The sequence below is a fragment of the Saimiri boliviensis genome, chromosome 14 (genome assembly GCF_048565385.1).
Source record: "Saimiri boliviensis isolate mSaiBol1 chromosome 14, mSaiBol1.pri, whole genome shotgun sequence".
NCBI classification, from domain to species: Eukaryota; Metazoa; Chordata; class Mammalia; order Primates; family Cebidae; genus Saimiri; species Saimiri boliviensis.
Genome location: NC_133462.1, coordinates 88,185,425 through 88,209,464, shown reverse-complemented (window position 1 = coordinate 88,209,464; position 24,040 = coordinate 88,185,425). Strand labels below are relative to the sequence as shown.

Genomic DNA, 24,040 nt, shown 5'->3' with positions numbered 1-24,040 from the left:
TCTAGTGATCTATATAAGTCAGTAACTTGATCTGAAGTTATTTTACAACATCTTGTTAACCAAATTCCTTTTTTTTAAATGACTGGATGTGATTTCCTTCCTCAGTAGCTCCTAAACCAGTTTAAACAATGATCCATGAATGAGATAATGAATTTGAAGATCTAAATGTCCTGTATTCTAACCAGCATTGTTATTACTGTTACTATTTTTAGCTGCTACTAGATTTGGTCTCTATTATTACTTTTCCCAAGAAATAATAAAGAAGCACCTCAACCATTATTTCTTTCTAGGAGCACATTTACAAACTGATGAAAAGTGATTCATACCCACGTTTTATAAGATCCAGTGCCTATCAGGAGCTTCTACAGGCAAAGAAAAAGGTATTGTATTTTTGTGAGTTGTTTTCTCTTGACCTGGTTCTCAGTTATAATTATTTGGAGTAATTACCTCTGCTGAATCCTGAGTATTGGACTAATGGTAAGTGAACATACTCCGAGACCCTCCCCCAAACCTTTGCATTTTATAAGGGCCATTTAAGTTGTTTTTGTTTTTGTTTGTTTATTGTTTACTGTATTACTTTCTGTTTGTTTGTTTCTGCAGATGTTCATGCTTTGCAAAATTTATTAGAAGCTGTTTTCATGTTTCATGTTAGTCTTCTGTATGCCTAGTTTCATGGAATCAAAATTACAATAAAGAAAAGAGAGTAACGATGTCATTAGGTCGAAAACTTAAGAGGGGTTTCTTTGTTTAGTAAGCTAGAAGGTATGTTTTGAACCACAGAACTCATAACTGAAAGTAGACTCACCTTTTTCAATAATAGATGACGAAATATAGGAATGTTTGCTTCTGAATATTTTCATTTGGCATTTATCCTGAATCACTTAATATCCCTTAGGTGAATTTTATACCCAGAATGGTAGCAAAGCAGATTATAGGAGCATCATAGTAGACCTCACTATTCAATAATGTTAATAATCAATGTCTCTTGTTCGTAACTCCTTATGTAATCAATATAACAGGGAAGAGAAAATCTGGACATCAATATCAACATCATTTTTTTATCTTAAAATAGTTCATATACCTTCTTGAAATTCTGAGTTTAAATTGTAATTTTGTGTAATTCATGATTATCATGTAGGCTAATAAGGTTTTTAAAAGCCTTTACAACTGGAAATGGATGCTTTTAGTAACACTATCCACTACGGCAGTCACTAGCCACATGAGACTGCTTACATCTTAGCTAATTAAAATTATATAAAGTTCCAGCCAAATTTCAAGTGCTCAAGGACCACAGCTAGAGGCTTCTGTATTGGACAGCGTAGAATGAAATTTCCATCCTTTTGGAAAGTTCTGTTAGACATTAATGCTCTATAGAATTAATTATGTTGTCAACAGAAATTTTTTTCTGATAAAAGTTTTGAGGATACTCTGAGGATATGCTGCCAGACTTTTAAGTATTTAGGCTTTGCAAATGTCACTATAAAGGCTTCACATATCTACTTCATTTCAGCTTAATTTGATTTTGCTTGAATCACTCCATTTCGTTTGTACAAGGAAAGTTTTTGGCGTTAGCATTAATGAAAGCAGAGCCCCATGTGCTTTGAGAAGAAGCCTCCCTTGACGGCTCTCCTACCTCCGTGGGCCCTCTGATTTAGAACATGGATTTGGTGTTGCATCATTTCATTATCCTGTCTTTTTCTGCTCTGTTTTCCTTGCTTTCTTTTTTTGTTTTCAACCTTCCCTTATTTCCCTTCACCCTATCCTACCCCACACACGTTAAGTCTGGAAACTCTATGGATCGCAGAACATCTTTTGAAAAATTTGCACAGAATGTGGTAAGTTTTATTTTTTTTTTGAGGAATTATGAATCATTAAGTCCAGTGAAATTTTTCCAATTTCCCTATTTCTAGCCCTGATGCCCACCTTGATTTCTTGATAACAGCAAAAGCATTTCTTTTATTCAAATTCAGAACTTCCTGTTTCCTACTTAACTTTCTGTCGCATCCCTTTCCAGAGTAGAAGAGGGTGTTATAGAAGAACAAGTATCTGTACAGAACTAAAGTTTGGAAGGAAGTTTATATTACGATATATAAAAGGAAGGAATAATAATTATTCTTTATATTTTTATTTTTATTCCTTATATTCCTTTATTAAAAATAGTGCATGCATTTCTATGCTCTTTCCCTTAGCCCTTCCTGAGACTTAAAAGATTAAGAACAGTGAGAGTTGTATGCTTTTTACTTCTGCAGAGAAAAAATGATCTACTGAGCAGTTTAAAATTAAAGATTTTATATGAGCGGTGGTTGGTGACAAGTTATGCCCCACCAAAGACCCACTAGCCTGCCTTTCTTATTCCTTATTTTTCAGGAAGGTGCTGAAAACTGTTGCATAAGTCATCCGAGAAAACTAGTTTTCTCTACCAGTGTTTTCTCAGTATCTTGCCATGTGTTTTGATGATATATATTTGTTTGTAAGACTCTTTTTTTTTTTTTTTTTTTTTTTTGTATTGTGCCAGTAGCTTTGGAACTTTCTGACATTGTGTAAGCTCAAACTAAAGCCTTCAACACATTTATTTTTATAGGGCAGAAACATCCCTATTTTCCCATGCCATAAAAACTGTACACCAACACTGAGGGCCAGCTCTAACCTGTTATGAAAAGAGGTAGAAAAATCTTGGTTTATACTCAAGTTTGTCTGCATTGTCTGTTGAGCTGTGTGGTTAGCTCCATGCTGCTGTATGTGTGTGTTGTGGCTTTTGCTGTGATGGCCAGTTCAGTGGAGTTATGTGTGTGGAAATGTGAGCCAACTGGATTCAACAAAGATATGGCTTTTGTTTTCAGTTTCCTTCAAGGATCCTTGTGGTGGGAATGTTATTCAGTTCTACTTGTGAATTACCATTGCAACAATACACAGAGTATTTGAAAGAACAGTATATATTCCTGTGAACAGTATCTATTCCTGTGAACATTGAATGTGATTGCATCAATTAAAGGGATGGAGAATGACAGACTCCAGGAATTAATCACATTGTATCCAAAATTTTGGTTGGCGCGATTGGAACCTCTGTTCTTTAATACAGAATTTTCTGAAGCATGCCTCATAAGCCACCATGGGGTAATAAGGACAATGTCAAAAAATTCTCCAAGATTTTGCCGGAGAAGGTGACTATCAGATATTGTAAGATACTCTGTGTATTGTTTAAGAAGCATTTCAAATTAATCCTTTTCAAACATAATGCTGACAGAATGTATGGTCTCGAAATTCTAATGGAAAATTTCTGTGATATAATTTAAAATAGTGATGCAAGCTGGGGAAGAGGGAAAGGGGAAGTCAAATGGTTGTCTTTCTTCCAACGTCATATCTAACCCACTTGACAGACTCTTAAAATAGCACCATATAGTCTCACACTGCAAACTTCAAGGAACGACCAATAGGAAATAAAGGGAAGGGAGGACTGTTCATCCACACCTTCGATCAAAATTCACCCAAATGCCACCTCTATTCTAAACCGTGGGCTATGTCTTGGGACCATGTAGAAAGCATAGACTTGCAGCCATGTCCAACCCTTTGAATGCAAGGACTTTTTTGCTTATCTGTGGTGGTGGATATTATAAAAATTATACACAGACCTTTTTTTTAAGACTATCAGCTATCATTAGTGTCAGTATATCTTATGTGTGGTCCAAGATAATTCCTCTTGCAATGTGGCCTAGGAAAGCCAAAAGGTTGGACATCCTGGATAGAGCTTGATTGCAACGGTACCCAGTGGTATAAACAAAATTTTAGGAGGTACAAGGGAAAGATAAACAATTTCTATCGGGTGTTAGGGTGATGAGGGAGGGCCAGTATGGAATCTGAGAATTCCCAGAAGTAATATTTAACTGGATTTGTAGAATTTCAGTAGACTAAGAAGAGCAACCACCTTCTTAAAGAGAGGTTTAAAAAAATGGAATTATTGAAGGAAAACAAGTACCTTCCATACCCACACACAAACCAGAATAATTTTCAGATTTTCAGACACTGTTGTTTAGCATGAATCCTTTTCCATACAGAAAAATAAAATGTGATCTTTGTTACTTAGTACTTTTATTTGGGTGTTATTCTGAATAAATGGAGTAAGGAAATTAGAAAGGGTCTCTGAATTTCCCCTTGGTTTAGTGTTCCATGTTTTATAACTTAAGGGTCAGCAGCTGCATCAAGCATCCTTGGTCTTTACATCCTAAATTTTATGAAGCATCTTTATAGGTTCAATAAAACAATTTAACATAAGATAAAGAATGAGTGATTTTTATTATGATCAGATAGACTTAATGGAGTAAAGACGGAATTTGTGTAAAGATTTTAAAGGAATCTTCTACACAGGTTGCTCGAGGACATACAGGGAGGTTACATGGTCAACAGTATCCAAGAAATAAATAGAATTTCTTAAATTTACTAAACAAGTATGTAGTCTAGGAAAATAATGGGGGAAAATGAGTTAACAACTCACATTCATTGAATATCTGCCATGTACCAGGCTCTGCACTGGGCACTTATAGTATTATCTAATTTAATTTCATCCATAGGCTGACTCTGTAAGGTAGGTATTATTATACCCATTATTTTACCCATTTTATAGGTAAGAAATTTGAAAAGTCAAAGGAGGTGCATAATTTTTTTCAGAGTCACATAGTTAGTGAAGGAGCTGGGACTGACTCCAAATGTATTTTGTTCCCTGTTGCTATTTCCACGGATCCACCCTGCTCTTTGACATTCTCCCAACTGACAAAAAATAAATAAATCTTGACACCTGATGATACCCTCCTCCCCAGTCTGAATCCATTTCCAATTCGTGCCTATTTTAGTAAGTTGGTTTACATGTTCCAGACTAGGGTTTTTATAACCGAGGTTAGAAAAATGGCATTGTTGTTTTTGTTTCACCCCAGAGACAAAAATATTTTGCTGGTCAGCCATTCCAGGGAGCTTTTGTTAGTTACCCAGACTCATAAACAGTTACTGGCACTTTAGAGAAAAATTATAATAAACATCTGAGGATTGCATTGCACTTTCACTTGTCCAAAAAATATGGCTTCCTTTTTGTTTGTTTTGTTGTTGTTCTGGTCATTGTTCGCATGCACAACAATCCCGGGAGGCAGGCAGGCAGGTATCACCTCCTTTTCACAGACAGACAAATGGGGGAGTGTGAGGTGAGCTCACCTTTGCCGTATCTCAGCTGTTGAGTGTTATAGCCAGAACTGGAAGCAAGCTTTTTTTTTACTTTAAATCCATTACTCTTTATAGATTACTCTCATTCTTTTCATTAATCCTAAAATGGGTAGGATAAAAATAACTCACATTTGTGTAATGTCCTCATTGTGGTTTGCTGTCTCAAGAAAGCTCCTTTTCATTTCTTGTTTACTCTTGTCTGTCTTTATTTTTCTTGCTGTCAGAGAAGTCTCTTAAGGTTGGTTTTCAAGGGTTACTCTGTCCTTTCTTACCTTTAAATGTTATTCTTATTAAGTTGACTTTATTCTCTTTCGATAAAGTTCATATGCTTTAAGAATTATGAAAATTATTTTCTTCATCACCATCATCAAATCTGACACCACTTTTTCAACCATTAAAATATCATAGCATCGCCGGGCGCGGTGGCTCAAGCCTGTAATCCCAGCACTTTGGGAGGCCAAGGCGGGTGGATCACGAGGTCGAGAGTTCAAGACCATCCTGGTCAACATGGTGAAACCCCGTCTCTACTAAAAATACTAAAAATTAGCTGGGCATGGTGGCGTGTGCCTGTAATCCCAGCCACTCAGGAGGCTGAGGCAGGAGAATTGCCTGAAGCCAGGAGGCGGAGGTTGCGGTGAGCCGAGATCGTGCCATTGCACTCCAGCCTGGGTAACAAGAGCGAAACTCTGTCTCAAAAAAAAAAAAAAAAAAAAAAAGATGGTAAGATAAGAAAAACCATAACGTTTGGCTGCGACACAGACGTTAAAGAGGGACAGATAGGAAACAAGGGAAAACAGGGTAGGATGACTGATCAGCCATACCTTCAATCAAGATTCACAATCAATGCCAACTGTGTGACTCACCTCCTGTCTTTACTTTGCGTGAAGTGGAAGTTACATCAGCCTGACTCTCGGCTACAAAAGTAGTGAAGTGAAAATGAATATTAGGGAGTATTAATGTTGACCGCCCAGGGATTCACCTAATCTAATCTCTTTTGGGAAATATTTTTACCCTCTCTTAATGAAGACAATTGTCTGTAGAGGCTTTAAAAGAATCAATAGAAGCCAGGCACGGTGGCTCAAGCCTGTAATCCCAGCACTTTGGGAAGCCAAGGCGGGTGGATCACGAGGTCAAGACCATCCTGGTCAACATGGTGAAACCCCAGAGATCGAGACCATCCTGGTCAACATGGTGAAACCCCGTCTCTACTAAAAATACAAAACATTAGCTGGGCATGGTAACGCGTGCCTGTAATCCCAGCTACCCAGGAGGCTGAGGCAGGAGAATTGCCTGAACCCAGGAGGTGGAGGTTGCGGTGAGCCGAGATCACGCCATTGCACTCCAGCCTGGGTAACAAGAGTGAAACTCCGTCTCAAAAAAAATAAGAAAAGAAGAAGCAATAGAAACGAGATGATGCCTCCTTGCCCGTCCGATCCCGTCTGTCCTGGTGTATTGATGTTAGTGCATTGAGCACTAACTGTGTACTGGAGACTGCAGGGAATGACAAGAAATGGTGGAGACTCCGTGAGAGAACTTTAACAGGAGTGCGTTGGCTCTGAAGTCAGTTGATCTTTAGGATCAAATCTGTTTTGTTGTTGTTGTTGTTGTTGTTGTTGTTGAGACACAATTTCACTCTTGTCACCCAGGCTGCAGTGCAGTGGTTCAGTCTCGGCTCACTGCAACCTCCACCTCCCTAGTTCAAGCAATTCTCTGGCCTCAGCCTCCTGAGTAGCTGGGACTACAGGCACCCGCCAACACACTGGGCTATTTTTGTGTGTTTTGAGTTGAGACGAGGTTTCATCATGTTGGTCAGGGTTGTCTCGAACTCCTGACCACAAGTGATCTGCCACCTCGGACTGTCAAAGTACTGGGATTACAGGTATGAGTCACTGTGCCTGGCCCAAATCTGTTTTTAACTTTGTAACTCAATTGTTTAAATGTTGATAGGAGAAAATGTAAATATAAATCCTCTTTTTTGAAATTTAAAACGGAGAGGATACAATGCTTATTAGTTTTTTTTAGAATGTTCCTTTGGTTACATAAAATTAAATGATTTCTCTAAGCCCACTATGGAATCACTGGTTAATACAACCTGATTCAGATTATATAAGTGGTAACATGGTCAAAAGAGCCTGGGCGAAGGAATTTGATGTGTTTCTGTTCGGGTTTGAAACCTAGTCCTATGTTTTCTTGCCATGTGAATTTTAAAAAATTATTTAAGGCTGGGCGCAGTGGCTCATGCCTGTAATCCCAGCACTTTGGGAGGCTGAGGCAGGAGGATGGCTCTAGTCCAAGTGTTCAAGACCAACCTGGGCAACATGGCGAGACCCTGTCTCTACAAAAATAATAATAATTATAATAACAATTTTCAAAAAAGCATTTAAACTGCTGAACCTCTGTTTCTTCACCTCTAGACCACTCTCTCTACCCAGACATAGCTACAATTAGCATTTATTAATATGAAAGTATATTAATAAATGTAAATATTTAAGAATTTAATTATATTTAAATATTCTTTTGAAACATTCTTTATTCGCTTAAAATGCATTGTAAATTCTTCCAAATAATTGGCTATTCTCCTACAAGATTCTACTTATTAACCACGCAAAATTCCTTAGAATGGATATGCCCTATAATTTGTCTTATCATCTATTAATGGGCATTTAGGTTGTTGCTTATGTATTTATTCATTGCTTTTATAGGTTATAGTATGATAAAATCCAAGTTATATATTGATTTTCTTTTCATAAAACATTGAACTGCTTACTTAAATGGAATGTAAATTTACAAGAGAAGAGCTATCTGTCTCTTTTTCTCTGTTTTGTATCTTTATTTTTTCCTTAATGCAAGAGCATACACTAGAGGGAAAAATAACATATTCTGGAAGGTGGGAATCAGATGTTGTATTCCTGATTTCCAAAACCAGTGTGTTACCCATTAATAACAGACCTCCATTACCAATTAGTCTTTAGTCAGTGAAGAACTGTAGCTACTTTTTGGGAAACTTACATTGTTTAATTTAAAACACTGTTGAAGACTCTAAGGATGGTTTCCAGACCCTGGTCAAATGATTTTTTTTTTTTTTTTTTTTTGAGATGGAGTTTCGCTCTTGTTACCCAGGCTGGAGTGCAATGGCACTATCTCGACTCACTGCAACCTCTCCACCTCCTGAGGATTCCCATGCCTCAGCCTCCCGAGTACCTGGGACTATAGGCACGCCCCACCATGCCCAGCTAATTTTTGTATTTTTAGTAGAGACAGGGTTTCACCTTGTTGACCAGGATGGTCTCGATCTCTTGACCTCGTGATCGACCCACCTCGGCCTCCCAAAGTGCTGGGATTACAAGCCTGAGCCACCACGTCCAGCCGGTCAAATGATTTTTAACTTGGTTTTTATTAAATGTAAAATCTAGTGTGAAATTTCCCTCCATCCTAATAGCCACCAAGACTGTTAAGCTGGGAACTACTACCCTCTGCATGCAGTGTTAAACTGTGAATAATACGGATGCCACGTTTGGGAAACACAGCCCCAGCCCAGCTATGGAGCCAGGTTAGGAGCAGGGTCGTACAGTGTCAAATCCTCTTGGGCGGTCCCTCAGCTGCCCATTCCTGGCACGTTTGGGCTGGACCTTGGTTCTGTTCGGGGTTGAGCCATGTCACTCCTGGCTGAGCACTTTGAACTTTATAATTGGACCTACACGCACGTTAGTGTAAATAGGCTGTTTTGGAAAGGGTCCTGGAACACCTAAAAAGAAAACGTATAAACTTGCCACTGGATTTTTTTCCCCATAAGTAATACCAATAAAGAAAACTGACCTGGTGGCATCTGCTACATTTATATCATTGTTATTATATACCATTATACTAGTTTCTAAATCATTCATTCATCAACCTGTATTCCGTTTTGACCAAGTGTCGGGTTGTGTGATACTCTTTTGTGCTTAGAAAAGACAACTTGACTGTCCTTACTTTCACTTCTCTTGATATCAGTTTCTACCACAATAAAGCAGAGAGAATCTTAGAGTATTCAGAAAGGTCATTTTTTAGGTTATGTGTATACTAATGAAGTTGTAGGCATGGTAAGGGCTCCAAGGCATGAGTCAGACCCTCAATTTACATAAACACTGTCATAATACATCAGGTTATCGGCTTTGCAAAACATTCATCATAGGACACAAGCAGACTGGGAACTTATGAGAAGGAAGTTTTGATTTTATATCTCCGCCTCTGTGAATTTATCTTAAAGAAAGACTTTGTACACATTCTTTTGTGGTTGAGTGTTATGGGTTTTGTTGCTTGGGATTACAGATACACTAATATAGGTAAACTCTGCTGAAAAATGCCTACTACAGCCAGGCGCGGTAGCTCACGCCTGTTATCCCAGCATTCTGGGAGGTTGAGGCCGGCAGATGACAAGGTCAGGAGTTCAAGACCAGCCTGGCCATTATGGTGAAACCCTGTCTCTACTGAAAGTACAAAAATATTAGGCGGGTGTGGTGGCGGCGCCTGCCTATGATGCCGCCTACTCAGTAGGCTGAGGAAGGAGAATTGTTTGAACCTGGGAGGCGGAGGTTGCAGTGAGCTGAGATTGTGCCATTGCACTCCAGCCTGGGCAACAGAGCGAGATGCCGTCTTAAAAAAAAAAATTCCTACTACACCTTCAGTGAAAATAATTTATAAACTGGTCGTTGAGTTTCCCCACCGTAGATATTACCAGCAAGTACATGAAGTAAGTCTGCTCAAAGATGAACTATTTTCTCTTCTTTCTTCTGCTGTGGACCTGAAACCATCTCATTTGTCATTCTGTAGCTGGCAGATATGGCTATCCATCTTATTTTATTGAAACTGGGGGTGATGATGACTTGCCTGAGAAAACAATTTTCGTTTCGCTGCAGCATGATGTAAATCGATCGGTGGGCAGTGTGTCAGACCATGTAGCCTAATTTAGTTCAGCCAATATATCTTCATTTTTCCCCTGGTAACATCGTTAGTTCTTAAGTTGCTGCTTGAGTTCTATGAGCCCTGAATTGTATCATGAGTTTTTGTCACAGAGTGTCCAGGGCAGCCCTGAGGTTCCTAAGGAATGTTGTTGGACTGCTGAGTACACACTCCCCGCAAGTGGGAAATGTCCTCCCTGCAGCTACATATGCCAGGGACATAAGTGTCTATAGCGTTTCCCAAAGTACTGTTCCCAAAGCACATTTCCCACAGTACTCTTCCAATAAATATGAAGTCTTGGGTTTATGCCAGTAGCTATGAGACCTCAGCCAGAGACCAGCCTGGGGGCTCTGTATGATAATTTACAACCCAAGGGCACCCGTGTATTCAGGCACTACTAGATTCTTTTATCCAACAACAACAACAAAGAAAACAGTTATTGGGAAGCTACTGTTTGCCAGGCTCTGTTCTCAGAATGGATAGCTAAGACAAAGCCCCTGCTCATAGGAAGCTTACACTTTGCAAGAGGACAGATATGAACACAAATTACTGCTCTGGGGATACTACTAACATGTGTGCCTAAGCTGGTTCATTCTGCTTATGCAAGTTAACTGTTCAGTGAACACATCTGGCTTTCCACTTACTTCCTTAATGTAAATGATGATAGTTTTTTTTTAAAGCAGTGCAGAGTAGGCAGGGAGAGGAAGAGGCCTAAGCAAGTGGCCTGTCTACTAAATAGTGGGGCAGCTGGCACTGCAGGTGAGAGAGACAGAGCATCACTTAACGCCAGGAGTTCAAGACCAGCCTGGCCAACAAAATAGGCCTGTTCTCTATAAAAAACAAGTTTATAAATTAAAAAAAGAAAAGAAAACTCTACTTCATTATTTTTCTTTTTTTTTTTTTTTTTTTTTTTCAACGGAGTCTCACTCTGTCACCTGGGCTGGAGTGCAGCAGTATGATCTCGGCTAACTGGAACCTCCGCCTCCTGGACTCAAGTGATTCTCCTGCTTCAGCCTCCCATAGAATTACAGGCATGCACCACTACACCCGGCTAATTTTTGTGTTTTTAGTAGAGAGGAGATTTCACCATGCTGGCAAGGCTAGTCTCAAACACCTGACCTCAAGTGAGCCACCCACCTCGGCCTCCCAAAGTGCTGAGATTACAGGCATGAGCCACCAAGTCTGGCTTCCTTCATTATTTTTCTAAGTGTGGTTCAACTAACCATGCCTCAGAATCACCAGGGACTTGGCAAATGCAGATTCTGTAACCTCATCTCTGATTACGTTAGAATTATTCTTCTTCTCTGCTCTGCATTGGCTATAAGCATCCCCAAACCATACAGGTTAAAATTTATCACGCAAATAGAAGCATTCCCAGCTGACCTCTCCTTTCTAAACATCCATGGTTCTCACTTGAGGAGCATCAGAATCACCTGATGCTCATTATAACACAGAGTGCTGGACTCTATGTTTCAGAAAGTCTGCTTAAATCATTTTCTGATGGAATCCAATTCAAGAATTTCATTTTTAACCAATTCTCAGTGACACTGACCCTCCTGATTTTAAGACCACACTTTGAAAACCAGTGCCCTAGACATACCAGTGTTCCCCGCCTTCTCCATGGTGAATGTGAAGAGCACAGGAATGTCACAGCTGAGAGGCCGCTCTCCAGTTATGTCCTCACGTGTCTGCCACCACCCACTGAATTATATGGTGTAAGAGTCCATTGTGTTTGTTCCCATAGCTGTTTATAATTAAATTTATTGCATATTGCATTTAAGCACTTTATTAAAATAAAGCTGTTGAAATTTGAGTCTAAAAAGAAAAAGATATTTCTGTGAAAACTAGCCTGAACACAAAAAGACTTGATAAAGTAAAGATGTCTTAAGTGTGACTAGCAAATGAAATCTTAGTGACACATTGCGAAAGTGAGCCTCTAATGTTTTCTCATTTAATAATTTCCTGTTGTTTCATTATCCTGATTGCTCGCTTTGTACATATGCTCCAGATCATCAATAGGCCTCCTAATCGTAACCAAACATAATATTTGAGATGTGACCCAGCCAGCATAAAGTGGGAGTATCCCCTCCTTGGCTTTGTATACTATGACTTTTAAAATCTAACCTGAAAATTGCATCAACTTTCCCACTGTAGTTCCTAACCAGAGCAGTATATAATGTCATTTGGGGCTTAAAATAAAATATTTTAAAAATTAGATTGTTTTTTCTCATGTGCTGAGATTACATCTCCATAATTTTGTCATTTGTCATTCTTTGTTCATTGTTTACTTATTCACTTTAGTGTACATTGGTTCTTTACCCTTCTTTTTTTTCTTTTTTTTTTTTTTTTTTTTGAGACAGTCTCACTCTGTCGACAGGTGCCAGGCTGGAGTGCAGTGGTGCAATCTTGGCTCATTGCAACCTCTGCCTCCCGGGTTCAAGCAATTTTCCTGTCTCAGCCTCCCGAGTAGCTGGGACTACAGGTGCACGCCACCACACCCAGCTAATTTTTGTATTTTTAGTAGAGACGGGGTTTCACTATGTTGGCCAGGATGGTCTCGATCTCTTGACCTCGTGATCTGCCCGCCTCAGCCTCCCAAAGTGCTGGGATTACAGGCGTGAGCCACTGCGCCTGGCCCTTTACCCTTCTTTCTACTAAATTTATCTTGTTAATTATAGCTCATTTTTATAACTTTACATAATTTTTGAAGTATTTCTTTGTTACTCAGTCTTTTAACCAAGGTTATCGTATATAGATCATACATACATATTATCAGAATTTCATCAGTTGAATCATCCAAATTACTGATTAAAATGCCATAAGGAACAGGAGGAAGACAGAATTCCACTGTCCTAAAAGCACACCTTGAAGGTTATTGTTGTTTAGTTATGAAGCACATATTTCTCTTTTTCAGTCACAGAGATACTGCAAATACTGCTGCATGCCTTACTTAGCCGAAGATCTTTTGTTTAAAGCAAGTTCCTGTCCTCAAATCTGGTAACTCCTTTTCAAAATGAATAAATGAGCATCTCTATGACAGACAAAAATTTAACATAGGGTCTACAGGGAGTTCCTTGCAAACATAAAATTCCGTAAGAGCAACACTCCATTACATCAATGAGGAAAGGACTTAGGCAGTTTTAACAAAAGAAATACAAATAGCAAATCCACATATGAGAAGGCAAAAAAGAAAACCTACTGTTATTAATAGCCAAGTACAATTCAGAAAGCAGCAAAATCACTTTTTCCTCTAAATAGATTTTTTGGTTAATATCATATCTAGCATTAGAAAGGGTGATCTAGCATTATAATATAGGTGATCTCGTATACTCTTCATAAAAGTATGAATTATTACCACTTTTCTGGAATAGAATTTGACAGGATCTGCCAAAAGGCTCAAAAATCTCTCACTTTGAATCAGTAATTCAACTTCTAGTGATTTAATCCTTTGAAAATCCAGATGTTCTCACATATAAAAAATATTTGTTGCATCATATAATTGTCAAATATGGAACACAATCTGAAAGTATAGTTAATTGTGAATTTCTTAAATTTATCAAGACATATCTACTGTTGGAAAATTATACAAATATTAAAAATTAAATTTTAAAGCAGTGGCTTTCATATTTTAATGATACCCGTATTTGACACATTTGTAAAAAAATATTAATGTTTCTACTGTTCCTTACAGAGCAGGGCTAAGCCATGAGCAGTGTGCCCAGATTAGCTGCATTTGACCAACACGTTATATGTATGTGTTTGTGTGTGTTTGTATATGTGTGTGTACATATATATGGTTATTGTATAAACTGTATTTGTGTGTGTTTATATATGCATAGAACTGAAATAAGATAACAAACAATACATTCCCTTATGTGCAATGCAATCTGAAATTTTAAAATGTATTATGTGCCTATTTTTTTCTCAATTTTGGTTGCAACTCTCTAAATTTATTTCCTTACCAACAATGCATTTAGTTGGTAAAACAATATTATTTTAGAAGAAACATTCATAACATGAGTAATTGAACAAAATGTAATCTCTTTAATATACATGTTGCTCATGAGTACCGTGCACAGTATAAGTTCAGTTTTGTAAAAAAAAAATTTTTAAACATGTATCTGTGTATAAAAAGTTAGAAGGACATAGTAGAAAGTAAGTGATCATATTTCAATTAATACTTATTTCTTTTCTGTTTTTCTGTTTTCTTCATTTTCTTTAGTGAACACGTGCTGCTTTTATTATGGAAAAATATTTTTACTAAGAAAATGAAAATTTTTGTCTATACCTATTCTTTCTCAATTCTCATAGGAAGCTAATGATCAGTACTTAAATGTGTGTGTGTTCATAAGCTATCTCTAGTATGACTAGTACGTAATACTAGAATTTTTTGCAGCGTTCAGCATTAAGTATGACGGTTTTAAAACTAACTATAGAATCCTCTTTCCCTTTTCCTTTCCATCTTAAATCTCAAGAATTTGAGCTTATCTTTAACATCCTAGGAACTCACCTACTCTCCACAGTTTTGTAAAAATTTGTCACTGCGTTTCAGTAAACTCACTTGTAAGTTTACTTGGGAGAACTGGTTTCATTTAAATCGTGGAAGAGCTTCCCAAACACCTAGCCTAGCTTCAATTTCTTCTTAACACCTGCCTACTTGAAAAGATTCAGATTCGATTAGTCAATCTGTTAACAATTAGGATGTGACCAATGACCCCCATCCCTCTCTCCACCGTGCCTTGCCTCCCCCAAATTAAAAGTTACTTCTCCCAAGACCTTGGAATCTCATTACCCTGATTTCTAGAAGTTCATTCCCATAATGAGATTTGCAGCCAAGGAGCTTCGTCATGCAAATAATCAAGTACTTATTTGGAGACTGCGATCATGGTAATGTTTAACAGCTATCTGTTATTACTTCATCAGTCTGGGTGACTTACAAAATCATATAGGAAGGCATAGAAAAGCACTAATGCAGATTCAACAAGCAAGAAGAATTCAGAGAGGGAACAGGCAGAGTTTAGGGGTAGTTAGAACGCTTCAGCAAGGACATAGATAAGAAGTTCATCTTTGAAGAGTGAGTAGAGTCTGAACAGGACACGCACAGACAGGTGACTAGCTGAGACAGCAGGAGGTGCAAAGATCAGCCAAAGAACCACTTTGTGGGTAACTGTAAAGAGGTTGAAAGGCCACAGAACACAGATAGTGAAGGATTTTGAAATCCAGGCAAAGATGTTTATATTTGTAAGTGAAACAGAGGCATTTTCAACATGAGAGTAAAATAACAAACATCTAGCATCCCTTAGTTTAGACTCTGCTAAAAGCACTCCTTATCCCTGGTTCAATAAGTGGAAAAAAGGGCTTTTTTTTTTTTTTTTTTTTGAGACAGAATCTCGGTCTGTCGCCCGGGCTGGCATGCAGTGGCGCAGTCTCAGCTCACTGCAACGTCCGCCTTCCAGGTCCAAGCAATTCTGCCTCAGCCTCCCAAGTAGCTGGAGCTACATGCATATGCCACCACACCCAGCTAATTTTTCTATTTTTAGTAGAGACAGGGTTTCACCATACTGGTCAGGCTGGTCTCGAACTCCTGATCTCAAGATCCTCTGGTGTTGGCCTCCCAAAGTGCTGGAATTACAGGCGTGAGCCACCATGCCCAGCGACAATTTTCAAAATGAGAGTAAAATAACAAATGGATAACATCCTTTAGCTCAGACTCCTAGAAGCCCTCCCTGTCTCTGGTCCAGTAGCATCTCATTTTGCCATCATATGGTCAGCTCTTTTTATTAACATGGCTGTGGGGTGGAGCATCTGGCCAGACAGTTGGATCACATAAACCAGTGGAAAGGCAATGACAAGATTTTACCTTTCTTATTCCCAGTCCCTCCCCATAGTCTCTGCAGCCTGCAAGGCACTCAAGAATATACGTCCGAGTCTACATCCGCATATGGCAGAGACTCAGAGGCAATGGTTGACGACAAACAAGCAGGAATTGTAAAAGGATAGCAATGGAGGTTAAATTGTTTTTCAAAAAAAAAAAAAATCTAAAAGACGTTGAGAACTCTCTTCTCTGTAAGCTGTTTCGTGGACACCCTCTAAAAATCTGCCCTTTATTTCTGCTCAATCTCTTCAGTGTCCTGTAGACTGGAAGAGACTACTGATTTTCTTTTTTTTTTTTTTTTTTTTGAGATGTTGTTTTGCTCTTGTTGCCCAGACCGGAGTGCAATGGTGCAATCTCAGCTCACTGCAACCTCCGCCTCCTGGGTTCAAGTGATTCTCCTGCCTCAGCCTGCCGAGTAGCTGGGATTACAGGTGCCTGCCATGACACTCGGCTAATTTTGTATTTTTTTTTTTTTTTTTTTTTTAATAGAGACAGGGTTTCACCATGTTGGCCAGGCTGGTCGTGAACTCCTGACCTCAGGTGATCTGCCCACCTTGATCTCCCAAAGTGCTGGGATTACAGGAGTGAGCCACTGAGCCCAGCCATACTGTGACAGCAGTAAAATAAGTGGGCTTAGTCACTCAAGCAAACGTAGCTTCTCTCTACTTACTTTGTGAAGAAAGGATTGCAGGAGAGGAATGTAGGAATTTGCTTCCATCTCCCTAATGCCCCAGGCTCTCAGGGCTCCTTATCATCAACTTCCTGTTGCTACTTTAAGACCAAGAATGTGTTGTGGTTTTTTTTTTTTTTTTTGAGACAAAGTCTCCCTCTGTCGCCCAGGCTGGAATGCAGTGGCACAATCTTGGCTTAGGAGCCTCCGACTCCTGGGTTCAAGCAATTCTCCTGTCTCAGCCTCCTGAGTAGCTGGGATTACAGGCATGCAACACCATGCTATTTTTTTTTTTTTTTTTTTTTTAAGTAGAGACTGTTTCGCCGTGTTAGCCAGGCTGGTCTGGAACTCCTGACCTCAAGTGATCCACCCACCCCAGCCTCCCAAAGTACTGGGATTACAAGTGTGAGCCACTGCACCCGGGCCAGGAATGATTTTTTTAAAGTTAGGTAAAATGTATGCCTTTGATAGTTCACTAGGAAAAGTTAAGGGCAAATACATAGGTTATTTTTGTTTTGAGGGTGTTTCCCCTGATTATAACAAAGTCTCTACAAACCATTGAGGACAGAAAGGAATTGGTTTGGTGGAGGGGAAGTTTGACTGTGACACGCTGGAGAACTCTTTGTTTATATGATTATTGTATTACAGACTAGGATGATGCTCTCTATTCACTTCCTTGCCAGCTGAAGTCTCTGCTTTATTTTGTCCTGAAACTGATTATATGCTTCTTTTTCTAGCATATTGTCGTTAACTAGATATCACAAAATCTCCTAGGATCTTGAGTTTTTGTTATGTTCTGAGTATATTCATCTTTCTCTATAGATTTTTGCAATCTGTTTCCCTTAGACTCTGACAGGAATATTTAAATCACATAACATGTAATCATGGGATTAAAAATAAATATTATTCACATAGAATGATTGCGTTATTGTAAGCAACTTGGTTTTTAAAACGTGCTATTGATGAGGGTTTCTTAGCCTTTTTAATTTCTGGAATTAAGAGTTTAAAACTTAGCTATAAAAATTTCTCAGATTTGGCCAGGTACAGTGGCTCATACGTGTAATCCCAGCACTTTGGGAGACTGAAGTGGGAGGATCACTTGAGCCCAGGAGTTTGAGATCAGACTGGACAACCTAATGAGACCTCATCTCTACTAAAAATAAAAAATCGGCGAGGCATGGTGGTGCATACCTGTGGTCTCAGCTACTCAGGAGGTAGAGGCAGGAGGATCACTTGAGCCTGGGAGGTTGAAGCTGCAGTGAGTCATGGTCACACCGCAGCCTGGGTGATAGAGCAAGACTCTATCTCAAAAATTTTAAAAATGAAAAAACTATTTCTCAGATTCTTCCATTTGGAAAAATTAGGAAAAGATCGTTGGCAGGGGCTGGTTCCATGCAGCATCCAAGGGACTGCACTGAAAATAATTGTCACAAAATGGCTGACATGCAAATACCGTACCGTGTGTACTTCCCTGGAAGTGACCCACGTTCTTCTTAACTTCATACATTGCAGTAGAGAAGCACACACACAATCGTTTTTCGTGTGCCCTGGAGTAGGGCTTATGCATTTTCCTTTCTAGTATGTGAATAAAGCAGGATTTGCACATGGTTTGCAAATAGATCCGAGTGATGGAAATCTTCCAATCCAGATGGCCTATTGGGCATTCATGCTGTCTGCTTTGACCTCAATGCTGCACTTAAGATCTTTTAACTGTTAGTTGTACCCTGGTTTGCCTTTTAGTCATCTCAGTATACAAAACAAATATCCTTATTGCACATTTGATAAATCTATGCCACACACAGAGGTTGGTTTGTTTTTTGAGACAGTCTCCCTCTCTCACCCAGGATGAGTGCAGTGGTGAGATCCCGTTTCACGGCAACCTCCGCCTCCCTGGTAGGAGGAGTTTTCCCTGCCTCAGCCTCCCGAGTAGCTGGAACTACAGGCACGTGCCACCACACCTGGCTAATTTTTGTATTTTTAGTAGAGACGGAGTTTCACCGTGTTGGCCAGAATGGTCACAAACTCCTGACCTCAGGTGATCCGCTCACCTCAGCCTCCCATGGCACCCAGCCCACCCAGAGTTTTATTGTTAAAATATACTTGTCTCATTTCTGCCCATTGTTATGCTAATATCACAAAGCTCTGGGTTTACTGTGGGCCTATATTTCTCTATGGGCTTCTATGAAAAAGTGTTTTTTAATTATTTCCTGGGACAAGAGCTTGTCAGGCTTAACTCGTATCATATCCAATTTTTAATGAAGTCCATACCAGGTCAAGTACCAGTAGCTTTGAGGATTTGAGGATATTTGAAAAAATAAAAACAAACAAAACCATGTAGAAAGAGAACCATGTTTCTTTTTATTAAATGGATAAAGGCAACAGTAGAGTTCATTGTCCAAATTTTAAAAATGACTGTATCTGATTTTCAAATGGCTTCCAATTTCAATATAACTAGTTCACTTTTTTTCCTAGAATTTTAAACCAAATCACATTCATCTGTGGTTTTAAAAGAAACAGTTTTATATTAGGAACTTTACCCTAGTCTTCCACTGTCTACAAATTTATTCCTGTGCCTCAACCAACATTTACTGACTGATGCGTACCTGCCTTTATCCCACAAAGAGTGAGCACTTTTTTTTTTTTTTTTTTTTTGAGACAGTCCCACTCTGTGGCCCAGGCTGGAATTCAGTGGCCTGATCTCCACTCACTGCAACCTCCGCCTCCCGGGTTTAAATGATTCCCCCACCTCAGCCTCCCAAATAGCTGAGACCGCAGATGTGCCCCGCCACATGCAGCTGATTTTTCTATTTTTAGTAGAGATGGGGCTCCACCATGTTGGTCCGGCTGGTCTTGAACTCCTGGCCTCAAGGGATCTGCCTGCCTTAGCCTCCCAAAGTGCTGGAATTACAGGCATGAGCCACCATGCCCAGCTGAGTAAGCACTTTTTAAAGATAAATTATTCAGTCTCAGAATAGGTATATATGCACATGTGTATACAATTCTATTCATAGCATAGAGACTACAGTAGTAAACACGGGAAATAGCATTGTATTTAAGAACTAAATATTTTTTATTTTAACATCATTTGATTAATTTATTGCCCAGGATTCAGGTAGAAAAGCAGTATGATTTTAGCTTTCAATTTGTTTGTAACTTTCTGTCCTTCTCACAGTCCGAATAGTGACTCTGGATTTGGGTATCCTAATGAAAACAGCATATAGTGCTAGTACTAATAATTATAACCATAGTATAATACGGTAATAGCCAACGTAAACTGAGTGCATAAAGTGAGCCATGAATAGTTTTAAGCAATTTAGTTGTATCAGTCTTCAGAACAAGATTTGAAAGTAAATGCTATTATTATCCTCATTTTACAGATGAGGAAGTAGGCATAGAAGTAGGGGCAGCATTTCAGTCCTTTATAGTCAGCTATAACAAAATGCCGTAAACCGGGTGGATAGCTTATAATCAAAATTAATTTCTCTCACAGTTCTAGAAGCTGAGAAGTCCAAGATCAAGATGCTGGCAGATTCCGTGTTCAGTGAGGGCCCTCTTCCTGGTTCATAGAAAGCCATTTTCTTACTGTACCCTTACATAGTGGGAGAGGCAAGCAAGCTTTATTGGGCCTCTTTTATAAGAGCATGTCTGTAATCCCAGCACTTTGGGAGTTCAAGGTGGTCGGATCACCTGAGGTCAGGGGTTCAAGACCAGCCTGGCCAACATGGCCCTATCTCTACTAAAAATGCAAAAAATTAGCCAGGCATAGTGGTGCATGCCTGTAAGCCCAGATATTCAGGAAACTGAGGCAGGAGAATTGCTTGAACCCAGGAGGCGGAGGTTGCAGTAAACGAGATTGCACCACTGCACTCCAGCTGGGCGACAGAATGAGACTCTGTCACAAAAAAATAAAAGTAAAAAAGAGCACTAATCCCATTAGTGAGAGCCACACCCCCATACCTGATCACTTCCCAAAGCCCCCACCTCCTCATAGCATCATACTGGGGAGTAGGTTTTCAACACATGGGCTTTGAGGGGAAATAACATTCAGACCAGAGCAGGCAGGAGTGCATATTTTGTTTATGAAGCAGTCTCTTGTTAATAAACTATGATATCTCTTACTGCTGTTTCTCCAATAAAGTGAATAAACGTAAGCCTACTGGGAAATACCAACATTAAACTTTGATATCTTCTACTCCCAGTTGCTGAAAGCTAAGTTGAGGACTCTTTTTCCCAATTAAGAAAAAACTAAAAGAAAATGGTGCATGATTTTCATTGCTGCTGTTCGTGTCGGCCAAAGGGCCTTATCAGTAAATATACGGTGTGTAAAGAAAGGTTGGTTATGGAATTACTTATCTTTTCTTAAACGTGTTATTCTTTTCCCAAAACGTGGCTGCTATGAACTATTTGTTCCCCTCCCCGCTCAAATTCGCGTTAAATACTAACCTCTAAGGTGACAGTATTATGAGGCAGGGCCTTTGGAAGGTAATTAGATCATGAATATGAAGCACTTATGAATAGGAACCTTTATTAAATAGGTCCCAGGGAGCTTATTTCTTTCTTCCATTATCTGAGGACACAAGAGAATGCATCATTGATTAATCAAGAAGGCCCTCACTAGACAAAGAATCTGTAAGTTTCCAGATCTTGGACTTCCCAGCCTTGAGACTATAAGAAATAAATTTCTGTTGTTTATAAGCCACTTCATCTATGGTTTTCTGTTATAGCAGCCCAAAGAAACTAAGACAGTGGCCATGAGAGATGATGTGTCTCCCAGCACCACTGACCCCTTTCTAAAACTGAGCCACTTCAGGTAGCAAATCAAGACTATTGCTATGACTGCAATTTATTACTAATACATATTTTTCCAGTTTTTTATTTTTACTTATTCTTTTATCTTCTGAGATATACAAAAATCCATTAAATAACTGGCCTGCGTATTTTTGTAATAGAACATAAAAAATAAGAGATGGAACCAAACCCACCAGTTTTGTATTCCAATCAAACATTTCAAATTTTCTTCTCTCTCCAGAGTACTCGTAATTAACAGGAACGGTGCTGACTTACAAGATTTCTAAAACATAAATATGTCCTTTATGCAACCATATGATATGTGGAATCAGAATAGATGAGATTTTTTCTTGGATTAGGGTTGGAAGAAGTCAGGTGGGAAAGGACAGGAAGACATCAACAGCTGGAAGCAGGGAGCAAATAGAGGTTTATCTTCGGATGTATATTTGGCACTTTTTACTCCATTATTACGTGGGATAGGGGACAGATTCCGTTTTAAGTTTCATGAATCACACCCTCAAAAACTGCAGGTTATTTAATTAAATCATACATACCTTCTACAGTTCTAGATATTTATAAATGTGACATTGATTTCCACCACTGAACAAGAATGCACTCCCACTGTTACCTTTCAGAGCAGCTTACTGAGATTTGTTGTGACGTGTTTATAACCAGTTGGGAACCTAGGTGTTGCTTCATTGCCAAGCCTTGATGGAACATTTATGGATATGTTTTATGATTTGCTAATCTGTGCTGTGAAACCATCAGTCTGTTTGCAGTGGGGCGGAAGGACTTGGGTGGGTAGGAGGGTGGAGGGAGGGGGGATAGTTTTGTTTGATGTGTCGGTGGAGGGAGAGGGGATAGTTTTGTTTGATGTGTCGGTAGAGGGAGAGGGGAAGGCAGGTTGGTCATGAAGTTTGAACTAAGATGGACTTAAAGGGTTCAGTTTTGACCCTTACACAAAAACCAGTTACAATAAATAGTTGCAACTACTAAGCAGGTTTTCAGTGATCATGCTTGATTTTCTTTGTTTTTTTTTTTTCTTATTTTATGTATTTTCTCAGGGGAAATCTCTCACGTCAAAGAGGTTAACGAGCCTTGTTCAGTCTTACTAAACGGATCATTTGTAGCATGGATGCAGACTGGAATCACTGCACATACCTTGTAGCTCGCTGTTGTGACCTGGAGCAGAGGACATTAGACCAAGATGTTGCATGAGCAAAGGACCTAAATTGTTATTTTTGTGTGTACATTCCATCTCCAGCGGACTCTTTACCATCTCGATGCCTCCATTCCAAACCGTTGTCTGCTTTCTTTCTCCTTCTACTCTGCTGGATCTGTGTCTTTTCCTTTTTAACAAGTTCAAGTGAAGTAAAACCTTTTCTTTTTGCCTTCTCTCTCTCTCTCTCTCTCTCTCTCTCTCTCTCTCTCTCTCTCTCTCTCTCTCTCCTCTCTCTCTCTCTCAAGCTTCTGCTAGACACACAGTTCACTGAAAATTCAGTCAGTCACAAACTGGAAGAATTATAAAAGAAAAAAGCATTTATCAATAACTATACATATGGCTTCACATTTATTAAACAATAAATTAGCACAGAAAGTTTCATTTCACCAATGTATCCACAGTCAGAAACACACTCTTTGTCTGTTGTCTGTACATTCTCCGTTAATGTTTCTTGCATTTATTTTTATACCATATTTAAAGAGGAAACACCTTTTACTCCAAATGTATTAAAGCTGATCCTTTCTCTGTAAATTTGTGTATGTTTATATTGTTGTTTTATCTTTCATTAAAAGATGCAGAATCTCATTGCTTTCGTAACTTTTGACTTCCATGCTAACTAAAAAAAATAATAAAAAATGACAATAATGCTGAGAAATCCACAACCCACAACCGCAGAGGGGGTTGGACTTAACTGCAGAGTTAAATTTAGGTTGTCACCTTGAAATTTATTTCAGGGTTTCAAGACAAGCTTGGATAGTACAGAAGATAATAATTTTTTGGAGGCTTACCTGAGACTTGGTAGATTCTTTTTCTCACATGGAAGAACAATGCAAATTGACCTTCCACATTTTCAAAGCTATTTATAAGGCCTTTCTGCCTCATGATGAATATGCATCTGTATGTTTTGCAAATTAGTATTTCTGTTCTAATTAGGCTTGAGTTGTGACTTATTAAATCAAGTACTGATTTGTTCTTTAAAACACAGTTCTAAAAATATCATAGGCCAGTGCCTCTTAACTTTTTGGAGGTTACAGATTATTTTGAGAATACAGTCACCTCTTGGTATCCCTGGAAAATTGGTTCCTAGACCGCCTCAGATACCGAAATCCACAGATGCTCATGTCACTAATAAAAACTGGCGTAGTATTTGCATACCACCTACATAAATCCTCCCATATGCTAAATAATCTCTACATTATTATTATAATATCTAATATAACCTAAATGCTATATAGTGGTTATATTTTTAATTAATATAAATTTAATTGTTGTATTGCTATTTTTATTGTTGACTTTTTTCAAATATTTTCCATCCAAGGTTGCTTGAATCTAAAGATACAGA

General features: G+C 38.9%; 1 protein-coding gene across 5 annotated transcripts in view; it reads left to right on the top strand.

Moving 5' to 3' along the window:
* RGS7 (regulator of G protein signaling 7) overlaps positions 1–23,283 on the top strand; it is a 521,801-nt gene extending 498,518 nt beyond the window's left edge. For 4 of the 5 annotated variants that reach the window (XM_074385390.1, XM_074385392.1, XM_039464304.2 and 1 more), the window contains 3 exons: positions 291–380; positions 2,582–2,662; positions 22,541–23,283. In XM_074385390.1, the coding sequence (XP_074241491.1) occupies positions 291–380; positions 2,582–2,656 (165 nt within the window). In that variant the 3' untranslated portion in view covers positions 2,657–2,662; positions 22,541–23,283. The remainder of the gene's footprint in view (positions 1–290; positions 381–2,581; positions 2,663–22,540) is intronic. The other variant, XM_039464305.2, reaches the window with a different exon arrangement.
* Positions 23,284–24,040: the final 757 nt, after the last annotated feature.